Below are 11,721 nucleotides of genomic sequence, written 5' to 3' on the forward strand. Positions count from 1 at the left end.
CCATCTGCACCGCATGGCTCACAGGGCCTCAAGACTTGTAGTTACAAGAGCTTTGAAGGATTTCTTGGTCAAGAAGACACGGCCAACAAGGATATTTATGTTTTGGAGCCAATCCTTCAAGATTTCGTCTTACGGACTCATGCTCTCGGGGTCTCTCGCTGGTCAGAGTGAGCCCGAGATAAGTTCCAAAGTCTCTTTTCCCAGCCTGGTGCTCAAAGAAGGAGTCAGAGCTCTTCATTTCTGGCTCTCAAGGTTGTTTCTTGTATCTTATCTATAAAATTCTTTCTCCTGTCCTGCCAAGGTCTGCTCAGCAAGACAGTCTAAGGCACTCTGCCTGCCCCAGTGTGGTGTTATCTTTTTATCCTAAAAACTACCTGTACAATATTTACAATGACTTTCCAATACCCATCACCTATGTTAGACAGTGTGCTTCTACTCTAAACCAAACTGAAAGTGCCACCATTACAGCAGAAGATGGAGGCCAAGAAGAAGGAGAAAGGCTGGACATGCCCAGATTCCTCCATCTTGCCCCCTGAAGCCCCATTCTAGAAACCCCAACAATCTATATTTCACCCTGTGATAAATTCACTATCATTCTACTTAAACTTTCATGGCTCGCAATTCTTCATGTAAGGTTGTTTTGTCCAAGGGCTAAATCAAAGGCACAGGGGTCTTGGGCTCTGTGCCAGGGTCTCTGAGCCCCCTGGGCAGGGGCTCGAGTCCTCCGGGGCAGCCAGAGGAATTTCCTGGGTTCTGACAAGCAGCCCTGTTGTAGTCCCTGCGTACAAGAGTTTCCTTGATCCCTTTGATGCCAGAGAGCACCAAGAACTTGAACCTTGCTGGAGTCCAGCACTGCCTGCCTATCATGGAGAAGAGGGAAAAGATGAAGAACCTGGGAGGTGGTTGAGCCAAATTGGCATTTTTCCATTTCTGATTTCCTCCCAGCTTTTGCAGCAGGGCAACAACCCCATCACTGCAAAGCACTTCCTTTTGCAAGGCACACACTGACCTTGGTGGAAGCTCAGGGCTCTTGAAGGGGCTGCTGCAGTTGGCAACAGGAGCTGTTGTTGAATTTTTCACGTTGCTTAACCCCCCCTGCCAAATGCCATCAAGCGGTTGAGGAAGGAGAAAAAAGATTACCCTGGAGGAAGGGAGGCCAAGAGCTTGGAAAAGGAGGAAAGAAACGCTCCAATGATGACAATGACAAAAAACCCCAATTTATTTTTGACAGCAAATGAACACTGGCCGCCCTCCAGCCCTCCCAGCCTGGCAGGCCGAGCGGTGCCGTTCCCATGGCATGAGGTGCTGGCAGCCTGCGGAGAGAAACCAGAGAGCCACGGTCAGTGGCAGCAAGCTCCTGTCCCCCTGTCCCGCCAGGGCCTGTGCCCGGGCAGGGCTGCTGGCTCTGCTCAGAGCCCAAACCTCCCAACCCATTCTCTGTTTTTAGAGAAGGGCAGCGGGGCAGGCCACGTTCCACCTCCTCTGCTTAATCCCGGCACAGCAACCTCCTCAGCAGCTGCAAGAGCAGGATGCCCGTGTGCCCGCTGCCGCCTGCCCGGAGCCCTTCTGCCAGCCGAGCTGTGGAGCCGGGTGCCCACCTCTGCGGAGCTGCTGCCAGGAGAGGAGCCGATCCCAAACCAGGTCCTCGTCCTTCTGGAAGGGGCTGTCCCTGCAGACCGTGGCCCCTGGGGCAGCGCTGGCAATGGACGCGCTCCACGGACGCTGCAGGCGCTTCCCCGTCCGGTCCGGGCACCAGGTGTAATCCTCCTGGGAAAAACAAAGAACAATTGCACGAAAGTCAATTCAAAACAAGACCTGGAAACAAGAAAAAGCACAAAGCCTGTCACCGTTTCATGGGCCTGAGGAGGGTCTGACCACTCCATGTGAGAATTAAACCTGTCCACGGGTGGGGAAAATCCCCACCTCTCCCGCCCATAAACGCACCCCTTCCTCAAGGGCCTGCAGAGCAGACCAGCTGGGGCACGGTTTCGGAACCCGTCCCCCTCTGCCGCCCCCATCCACATGGATGGATGCTTTTGTCAGGCTGGCTGCCCCCGCCTCAGCCCGTGCCAGGCTGGCTGGCAGAAGCTGTCAGCAAGGCCAGGAGCCGGCTCCCCTTCCACAACATCCATCCCCTGTCCTGCCAAAAAGCAGCTCGGCGGCCGGCGGAAAAATTAATTTTCCCCAGCGCCACCGAGCGGGGAACCTCTGGCGTGTGGCCAGGCCGAGCCCTGCCGTGCCTGGGAGCACCAGCATCCCCCCGCCCCTGCGCTGGCTGGGGACTCATCTTGATTCCATCGGGGCACAGAGCGTGTCCTCCAGGCAGGGGCTGCAGCCAAAGCCAATCGGCTCTGCCCCGCCAGCGGCCAGCTCCAGGATGGTGTTCCCAGCTCCACGTCGTGCTCCAGAAGAACGCGCCAGCTGTGCCTCGGCTTGCGGGGACATCACGATGCCATTGAGCTGCAGGGGGATGTTTCCCCTGTCCCAGTCCGTGGCACCTTCACCGCACTGCCACCACTTCTCCAATGGGACGGGCAGCACGGAGCTGCTGCCTCCACAGCTCGCAGGGACCAGCGGAAGCAGCATCTCCTCGGCTGCGCTCTCTCCTCCGCGCCGCGGCCGCAGGGAAACGCTCCGGGGTTTTCTTCCAGCGCCATGAGACGCGTGCCGCTGCTGCTTGCTGGGCTCCTGGATCTCTGCTGTCTCCTGGGCCAGGCAGGGCTCCTGCAGCCAAGAATGCTCAAAAAGGTCCTCCAGTGCTGGCCTGTCTGTGGGCTCCATGCATAAACACCACGTGATGAGGTGTTGGCACTCTGCGGAGAGAAACCAGAAACCGCCGCTCAGCGGGACAAGGCTCCTGTCCGTGCTCTCCCACATTCCACAGTGCCCAGGCCACACCAGGAGTGCTCAGAGCTGCAGCCAAAAGCTTCCTATCGATCCTCTCTTGCGGAGGACACCAGCACAGAGGCACAGGTGCCACCTCCTCCAGCTAAGCCCAGGAGATGCACCTCCTCACCAGCTGCAAGAGCAGGACGCTTATGTGCCAGCCGCCCCTCCCAACCCCGTTCTTCCCCTCGTGCCTTGAAGGCGCATCCCCACCTTGAGACACCCGGGGCAGGAAGAAGAGCTGGCCCCGGACGATGTCCTCGTTGGTGTGGAAAGGAAGGTGCCCACAGAGCAGCTCATAGAGCAGGATGCCCAGGGACCAGATGGTGGCTGGCTGGCCATGGTAGCAGCCAAAGAGGATCCACTCTGGTGGGCTGTACTCCGGCGTTCCTATGGGATACGGGCGCAGCTCATCAGGCCCATGCTGCTCCCTCCCTCCCAGCCAGCTCCCGTTCCACAATAGCCAGCCCCTGCCCTGCCAAAAAGCAACTTGGCTGCAGCTGGCTGAAGAAGGATTCCCCCTCCTTCCTTGCCTCCTTCCTTCCCTCCCTCTTCCCCCTCTGCCAGCCAAGGGAGGAACTTCTGCTGCCCAGCTGGGCCCCGGCATTGGGCTCACCTGACATCCGGGTGTAGAACGTGTCCTGGAGGATCGTGCCGCAGCCGAAGTCGATGAGCTTCGCCTCGCCCATGGCCAGGTCGACGAGGACGTTCTCGGCCTTGATGTGGGGGTGCAGGATGCCGCGGCTGCTGCAGTGCCCCATGGCCTCCAGCACCTGGCGGAACAGCCCCCGCGCCACGGGCTCCGTCAGGAACCGCCGCTCGTGCAGGAAGTACCAGAGGTGCTGACAGCGCTGCGGACGCTCCGTGAGCAGCACGAAGCCCTCGGGCACCTCGAAGCAGTCCAGGAGCCGCACGAAGCCAGGCCGCGACACCATCCACAGCAGCACCAGCTCCAGGGGCACAAGGGCGCCCTTGCGCTGCGGGGGGACCGCGATGCCGTCAGCGGGGCCGAAGCTGCGCCGCGCCTCGGGCAGCTCCTGCCCGGCCCCGCCGCGGCTCGCCATGGCCCGGCCCGGGGCGCTGCGCGGCCCCCGCTCACTCCACGCTCGCTGCCCTCGCAGCGTTCCGGCTGCCGCCCTGCCGGGCCTCGCCTCAGCCCCACCCGGCACGCCCCGCCGGCTCCTCCCGCTGGCCCCGCTCACTCCCCAGCCGTGCCCACTCCGAGATGTGCTCCCGGGACACTCGCTTGATGGCCGCCTGCGAGCCAAGGCCAGCGGCGGGCTGAGCTCATCGCCCGCCGCCCGCCACCGCCCTCCGAGCCGGCCCCGTCTCTTCCCGGGGCGCCATCGGTGAGGCGGGGACCGGAGTAAACGCTGCCGCAGCCGCCGCTGCCCAGCAGCGGGCCCTGCTGCTAGAGCTGCTCTAGGGGAGGCCTCTCCGCCCATGCGGGCGGCACCGCGCTGCCGCTCTTCTGCCCGGGGCACCCGCCCGCCCGGCACGCTGCTGCTTGCCGAGCTGCCCCGAGCTGCGGCGGCTCGGGGCCGGCGGCCGAGCTGGCGAGCGGCGGAGCTCGGAGCGGGGCAGCTGCCGGCCACGCTGTCAGCCACGGGGCGGGAGCCGGGCGGCAGCGGGGCGGCTGCGGGCGGAACCGCGGCAGGGGCTTCGTTCGGGGCCGGGGCCTCAGCCGGGGCTGGGCCAGAGCCCGCGCCAGGCACAGCCAAAAGCCCGCACTGCTCCGCCAGCACCAGAGCGAGCGGCTCCTCCAGCGGCGCCACAGCCAGGACGGAGAGAGCCCGGCCGAGGCGGAACCACGGCGGGGCGGGCAGGGGCGGGCACGGGGCGGCCCCGCCGAGGGGCGCCTTGCGGGACGCGGCATCAGCCGGGCTGGGAGAGGCGGAACACGGACGGCACGGCCCAACACGGGACGTGAGTAGGGTGAGTGTGAGAGGGAGAAGAGGATGGGGAGCGAGAGGGAAGTCGAGTGGAAAACCAATCAAGAGAAGCGCTGCTGGTGCTGCTGCTGCTGCTGCTGCTGCTGCTGCTGCTGCTGCTGCTGCGGAGCCGCCGGAGATCGCGGCCGTTCCTCCATTGCCCGGGGAACCCAACGGAGGAGCCGCCGCGCGCCCCAAGGAACGAAAGAGAGAAACAAACAGATCACACCCCAAAGTCATTCCTATTAGAGAAGCAACCAAAGAAAACAACGTAGCAATAACGAAGACTGTTGGCTTCTGGCTTATTTCTTCTTTGCATGAGACCAAGCTTTTCATGGGGAACAATTGCCTCTTGTGACAGTTTTGCCAGAGTGGACAGGAGCAGAGCATTTACTTTTCAAGTAGAAAAGGGAAATCGTGTCAGTAATGTCATCTCTTTTCATCCTCTGTTGACACAGTTGCAGGCTGCCAAAAGACATGGTCTGCAGGGTGGAACTTGGGGCCAAGTTTCTTTTTCTGCCAGAGGATGAGGAGGGGAAGTATCCCAGAATCATGGAGTCGTGGCATGGTTTGGCTTGGAAGGGATCTGGAAAATCCCATGGCTGCAACCCCCCTGCTGTGGCTGGGGACCCCTTGCACTGGACCGGCTTGTCTAGAGCTCCATGCAGCCTGGCCTTGAACACTGTCAGGGACGGGACATGCCCACCTTCTCTGGGCAACCTGTTCCAGGAGAGTCTTTTTTCTGAATCCCTTACCTAAACCTAATCTCTCTCCATTTGGATCCATGCTCCCTTGTCCTGTCCTTGCCTGCCCTCGTACAAAGTCCCTGTCCAGCTTTCTTGTGTGTTGCCCTCAGGTACTGGAAGGCCGCAGCTGGATCAAGGCTGGGTCTCTTTCCCAGGCTGAAGAAGCCGAGCTGTGTCAGCCTTTCCTTGCAGGAGAGGAGCTGCAGCCCTGGCACCATCTGGGTGTCCCTGCTGGGCCCCTGCTGCAGCGTGTTCACGTCCTTGCCGTCCGTGCCGGGGAGCCCGGCAGAGGCGGAGGCAGCGCTGCAGGTGCAGGGTCAGCGGCGGGGAGGAGACCCGGCCCTGGCAGCGGCTCCGGGAGCAGCGATGGGCGCTGGGCCGCCCGCACTGCAGAGAGCCGGGGCCCTTGTGCCTGCCCTTGTGCCCAGGGCGCCTTTCCCCGCCGCCCGCCCGCCCGCCCGCTCGGGGGAAATGCCCCCTGTGCCGCCCCTCAGGGCCGCCCCTCGCCGCTGCCCCGGGCGCTCCCGGCGCCGCCTGGAGGGGCCCAGGCCTCGGCCTCACCCTGCTCAGCCCGAGGCCTGGAAAAGCAGATTCAAACACCCACCCAGAAAGTGCCCCAGGATGCCAAGGTCAATCTTTTGTCACCAGCACGGCTTTGCTATCAGAGTCTGGACGGGAGTAGAAAATCACCAGGGGAAAAGAGCATGAACAAGTTCTGCCGTGGCACTACCTCAAGCTGTGGGGTACCAGTTGTTGGTTTCACTGGCTCTGGATTGAAGGCACTTGAGACAGTAATTCATGTTCAGACTCAAGTGTTTATTATTTCTTATCAGTAAAACAGCCTCATTACTGGGAGTTCAGCAGCTTTTCAGTAGAAGGCACAAAATGGCCCACAATCTCTTGTTCCAAGGTCTTTTAAGACTAAACTATCCAATTAGGAACTGACACCTAGATTATTTTCCCTTTTAACCCAATAACTGATCCCAAAGAGCCTGCAATGTGGAATTTCTGCCCAATTACAAAAAGCCACCCAAACCCATGAAGAAGAAGGAAGAAGCATGAAGAAGAAACCCAGGACGAAACACTGTGCCTTCCATTTTGCTTCCATCCACAACATACTAAAAATCCCAAAACCTCAATTTCTCAGAGTCAGAGTAGACCAAAGCCCAAACACTGGAGGTGATAAAAATGGACTAAAACCACAACCAAGGAATCTGCATTGCCCTGAAATACCTTTCCCCTTACATCAGCCTGGTGCATATTCATAGACCCTCATGCATACCCATAAACTACTTTACATATTCCAGGAATGATTTTACGTGGCCCCTCCTTGGGTCTGCCTTTTCAGAGCATGTGTGTTTCTTGGCTGTGGTTTTGGCTCCTTCTCTTTATCACCTCCAGTTTTTGGGCCTTGGTGCACTCTGCCTTCAGACGGGGAGTGCTGATAGTTGGCAGATCTGTACAGGTGTCCTCATCCTGGGTGCATTGGATGTTATCCCATCCAAGCAGGCAGTTTAACACAAGCAGCTATTTCACAAGCTTAATTAACAACAGAAATAAAAACTTATAACAAAGTTACTTTAAAAAACAGTCCCAGTCCATATTTGATCCCGGTCTGTTTGGTCCTGATCCATATGGTCCCAGTCCCTGGGATCCCAGTCCATACAGTCCCAGTCCATATTTGATCCCACTCCAGGCTATCCTGGTCTGGAGGGTTCTGATCCACACGATCCCCATCCATGTGATCCTAGCCCATATTTGATCCCAGCCCATATTTGATCCCAGTCCGTATTTGATCCCAGCCCATCTTTGATCCCAGTCTGTGGGGTCCTGCACACACTCCCAGGGTCTGGAATTCCAGTTCCCAGCAAGGAAAAAATGTTCCTGCCCTTGAACTTTCTTCCTATCCCCGCAACAAATTGCAATAAAATTATAAAGAAAGAAATAATAATTGAAATTTTAAAAATTATAATAAAAATAAAATATAAAAATCTCAACTCTTCTTTACAATACTCCAACAATGATTCAAACCAAAGATACAATTATTACTATAATATTACCAATGCATATAAATAAACAAATTATATATCAAGAAATACCTTTTGAAAATTTTAACTCGATGACTAATGTACTTTAGATAAAAAATATCTAAAGAAACTACCAAGCAATCTAACACACCTTAGTAAAACAATTCATATTACAAATATACTAAACACAAAACCAAACACCACTATAATTTCTCAGACATTTCAACCAAACAATTAAACTTTAATAACATCCTTAAGTACTCCAAAACAATTAAAATTATTTTTAAAAGGTTTATTGGGGGTGCGTGGTTTTATTTGGATATTGTTTTGTTAATTGTTAGAGGCTAGATGATTTAAAAAATGGGACTTTTATAAGAATTGAATCAGATGAAAAGGTGGCAGTCTGCAAACAGAACTGACTGAAAATGAACGGGACAGAAATCAGTAACTCTGAAAGTTTTATTTGCTATCAAATACATCCCACACACCCAGCCCCACACAATCCCCATCCCATTGCTCCAAATTGGGATCCCACTTCTCCCAGTCCCCTTCTAACCCCATCTCACCCTGGTGGCTGTGGAATGGAGAGTTTAGCATGGGATTGAGGTTTTTTGAGGAGGGAACAAGAAATTTGAGGTAGGATTGAGCCTTTTTGGGTTAAAATTCAGTTATTTTCAGAGGGATTTGAGTGGTTTTGAGGTGACAGATTCATCCCTCTTGGCTTTTGGAGTGGAAACACATGGAGAAGAGAAAAAAATTCAGGCCAAACCAAAGGACAAGCAGCCAGGAGTGTTCCCAACATGGATCACAGGGAATATGAGTGACCAGGGCTGTGCCCAAAGTGCCTCCTCCAGTGGGGGATGGAGCTGCAGCAGCGCACGAAGCTCTTCCAGCACTCGGGGCACTCGCAGGGCTTCCCTTACCGGTGCCTCCGTTGGTGTCGGGTCAAGGTAGAGTTCCTGGAGAAGCTCTTCCCACACTGGGGACACTCGTAGGGCCTCTCCCCTGTGTGGATGCGCCGGTGCCTGACGAGGGTGGAGTTGTGCCTGAATCCCTTCCCGCAGTCGGGGCATTGGAAGGGCCTCTCCTCTGTGTGACTCCGATAGTGCCGGAGAAGATGGGAGCTGGTCTGAAAGCTCTTCCCACACTTGGAGCACTCGTAGGGCCTCTCCCCTGTGTGGCTCCTCTGGTGCCTGATCAGGTGTGAATGGTTGCTAAAGCTCAATCCGCACTGCCCACACTCATAGGGTCTCTCTCCGGTGTGGGTCCTCTGGTGGGCAATCAGGCTGGAGCTCACGCTGAAGCTCTTCCCACACTCCCAACACTCATGGGGCTTCTCCCCAGTGTGGATCCTCTGGTGGCTGATCAGGTTGGAGCTCTGGGTGAAGCTCTTCCCACACTCCATGCACTCGTAGGGCTTTTCCCCAGTGTGGATCCTCTGGTGCTTGATAAGGTCAGAGCTCCACCTGAAACTCTGTCCACACTCCCCACACTCGTAGGGCCGTTCCCCAGTGTGGATCCTCTGGTGCACGATCAGCTCGGAGTTCCACCTGAAGCTCTTCCCACACTCCACGCACGTGTGGGGCTTCTCCCCATCATGGAGCTGCTCATGGAGCACCAGCTCCGAGCTCCGGCTCCATCTCCAGCCGCCTTCCCGGCCCAGGCTGCCTCTTTCCCCCTCACATCCCCGCCATCTGCGTTTGCAGCCCCTCCTCGTGCGGCAGCTCCGGGCCTTTTCCTCCCCGTTGGCTTCCTGCGCCGTGGAGCCGCTCAAAACGGCCTCTGCCACCAGGTTCTGCCGCGGGCATTTGTCCTCCCTGCTCTCCATGCTCAGCTCCTGCTCTGGGTGAGGAAGGACAAGGTCAGGATGGGATTTGCCTCCGTGCCACAGGCAAGGGCAACCAGATCCCCCCAGGCCGTCTCTGGGGACGCACTGCCCCCTCTTGGCTCTCCCCATTTCGGGATGCCGGGGCTCTTTGGGCTCCCGGGCTCCCTTCTCCCCTCATTCTCTGCCCTGGGCTGCAGCGGCTCCAAGGAGTCCCCCCTGCCCCTCTCCAGGCTCTTGAGGCTCCCGCCAATGGCGGCGCTCCCCCCTCTCTGGCCTCCCCACTTTGGCCTCCTGGGGCACACAGGGCTCTGCTCCTCCAGGCTGCCTCTGCCGGCAGCCGCCACCGCCACCCCCCGATGTCCCCCCGAGGGGCCTTTTCCGCTCAGCCTTGGACTTCTTCATTCTCCAAACATCCCCCAAAAACCCAACCCAGGGACCCCCCGGGATATCCGGGCCGGGCTCCCCCTCCCCGCTCACCGGAGCTATGGGGGGGGGGCGATGATCCCACAGGTGGGGGCTGCGAATTCAGGCAGGGCTCGAGACCGCGTGGTTCGAAAAGCTCAACCTTGATCCGCCCTTGTCCCTCCTCTTCCTCTTCCTCCCGCTCCTCCTCTGTCTTATCTCCAACCTCCCTCTCCTCCTGCCCTCTAACCCCGCCTCCTTCACTGCTCTTTCTCCTCCGGCTCATCCTCTTCCATCCCCCCTCCTCCTCCTCCCCTGTCTTATCCCCACCTCCTGCTCCTCTTCCATCCCGCCCCTTCCATCGCTCCTCCATTTCCTCCTCCCCCCTAACCCCGCCTCCTCTTCCCCCTCCATCCCTGCCCTTCCCTCCCTCCTCCTCCTCCCCCAGCAGCAGCCACACCCTCGGTGCCCCGTTCCCGCAGCCCTCGCAGCCCGCGGCAGCAGCGGCGATGGAGCCGGGCCAGGTCGGCATGGGCAGCGCGGGGCTCTCGGCTGCTCCCAGCCGCTGCGGGCGGGGGGAACCCGGCCCGGGCCAAAGGAGAGGCAAACTGGGCAAACTGGGGGCAGATCACAAAGCTAAGGATGCAGCAGAAAATGGAGCTGGAAGAGTTATTTTAATATTCACTCCAAACGAGGAAAAACTGGAAATTCCAAAGTTTAGGGAAGCCGAGAAAAAAGAATTAAAGAAGATAGGAAATGAACAAGATAAATCAGGGAAATAGAAACTTCTACATGGAAGACAATTACTTAATAAAATGTGCTTACTAGGAAAAGATTAGAAGACGTGCATCAGAAACCCCACTGGCGTACTCAAGCTTTGTGTGATCATTTTTTAAGGAATTTTGGGTGCACTGGGATTTTTGGTGTAGCAAAGCAAGTAACTGAAAGATGCTTAATTTGCCAAAGGATAAATAAAAAGGTGATGAGAAAAACAACATTAGGAGGTCATGAGTTAGCTCGTCGACCATTTCAAAATATCCAAGCAGAAGTTTAGATTTGTTAGGTTCTGGATTTATTTGGAAAAAAACCCATTTAATCTAGAAGAAAGAGAATATGCCATATGTTAGACAGGAGATTTTAGGAGAATAAAAATCTTTGAAGTATCAGAAACACCCGAGGAAAAAACCAAGAAAAGAAAAAGGGGAAATGAAAGGGAGGGGAACAAGAGGAAAAGTCAGAAAGAGAGTGGGATCCTCTGCAGCTCTTGCCCCCTCCGTTGGCGGCCGAGGCGCCTGTCCCGGGTCCCGGCTCGCTGCCCGCCTCAGCTCCGCCTGCCCCGGTTTCCATCCCAGGTGCGGGCTCACTGCCCAGGGCAGCTCCACCTGCCCCGGCGCTGGCGGTGAATTTGTGTGCTCTGGCCCCACTGCCCGGCCCGCGGCCGCTCTGCCGGCCATGCTGGGCAAGATGGGGTTGCTCTGTCCTGCCGCGTGGGCCGAGGTCACCGCGCCGACCGCACCGAGGGCGGGTCCCAGCCATCCCATCCCCGGCTGCCCTGCCCGTGCCAGCTGCGCTGGGCAGCGCCGCTGCTGCTGCCGGGGTCTCCCACCTGCCTTTTCTCTGCCGGGAGCTGCCGGATCAGCCGCCAGAAGCCATGTGGGGGCTGCCCACGCTCCGGCTCGGCCTCCACGGGAAGATCCCCCTCTGGCGATTCCGGCAGCAGACCCTGCCCACACTCCGACCGAGCCTCGGCGGGATATCCTCCCCTGACCCCTCCTGCTCTGAGTTACGTCCCCTTGGTAACCACAGCTCCTGCTGTTCAGGGAAAATCCCTCTCTCTACAGGAAGCACCTTATCGAAACACTAGGAGCTCAGTTAAAAGGCAGCCCTCTCCAAATTCTTTC

General features: G+C 57.5%; 2 protein-coding genes across 2 annotated transcripts; both read right to left on the minus strand.

Moving 5' to 3' along the window:
- Positions 1–2,283: 2,283 nt before the first annotated feature.
- On the minus strand, positions 2,284–4,331 carry LOC143695316 (serine/threonine-protein kinase pim-1-like). The gene is made up of 4 exons (XM_077186607.1): positions 4,089–4,331; positions 3,503–3,863; positions 3,100–3,276; positions 2,284–2,813 (listed from the first exon to the last, which is right to left on the minus strand). Exons 1-4 carry the CDS (start codon positions 4,329–4,331, stop codon positions 2,284–2,286), a joined length of 1,311 nt encoding a protein of 436 aa, XP_077042722.1.
- Positions 4,332–8,031: 3,700 nt separating this feature from the next.
- Positions 8,032–9,992, minus strand: LOC143695252 (uncharacterized). The gene is made up of 2 exons (XM_077186309.1): positions 9,896–9,992; positions 8,032–9,432 (listed from the first exon to the last, which is right to left on the minus strand). Exon 2 carries the CDS (start codon positions 9,416–9,418, stop codon positions 8,510–8,512), a length of 909 nt encoding a protein of 302 aa, XP_077042424.1. The 5' UTR covers positions 9,419–9,432; positions 9,896–9,992; the 3' UTR covers positions 8,032–8,509.
- Between the last annotated feature and the right edge of the window lie 1,729 nt (positions 9,993–11,721).

Source organism: Agelaius phoeniceus, chromosome 15 (assembly GCF_051311805.1).
Source record: "Agelaius phoeniceus isolate bAgePho1 chromosome 15, bAgePho1.hap1, whole genome shotgun sequence".
Taxonomy (NCBI): Eukaryota; Metazoa; Chordata; class Aves; order Passeriformes; family Icteridae; genus Agelaius; species Agelaius phoeniceus.

Coding starts and splice junctions, on each gene's coding strand:
- LOC143695252 (XM_077186309.1), bottom strand. CDS start 9,418: ATGGAGAGCAGGGAGGACAAATGCCCGCGGCAGAACCTGGTGGCAGAG.
- LOC143695316 (XM_077186607.1), bottom strand. CDS start 4,331: ATGGGCGGAGAGGCCTCCCCTAGAGCAGCTCTAGCAGCAGGGCCCGCT. Junction 3,864..4,088: donor GGAGTGGGCACGGCTGGGGA/GTGAGCGGGGCC, acceptor GTCCCCCCGCAG/CGCAAGGGCGCCCTTGTGCC. Junction 2,814..3,099: donor CCTGCCCCGGGTGTCTCAAG/GTGGGGATGCGC, acceptor TTCTCTCCGCAG/AGTGCCAACACCTCATCACG.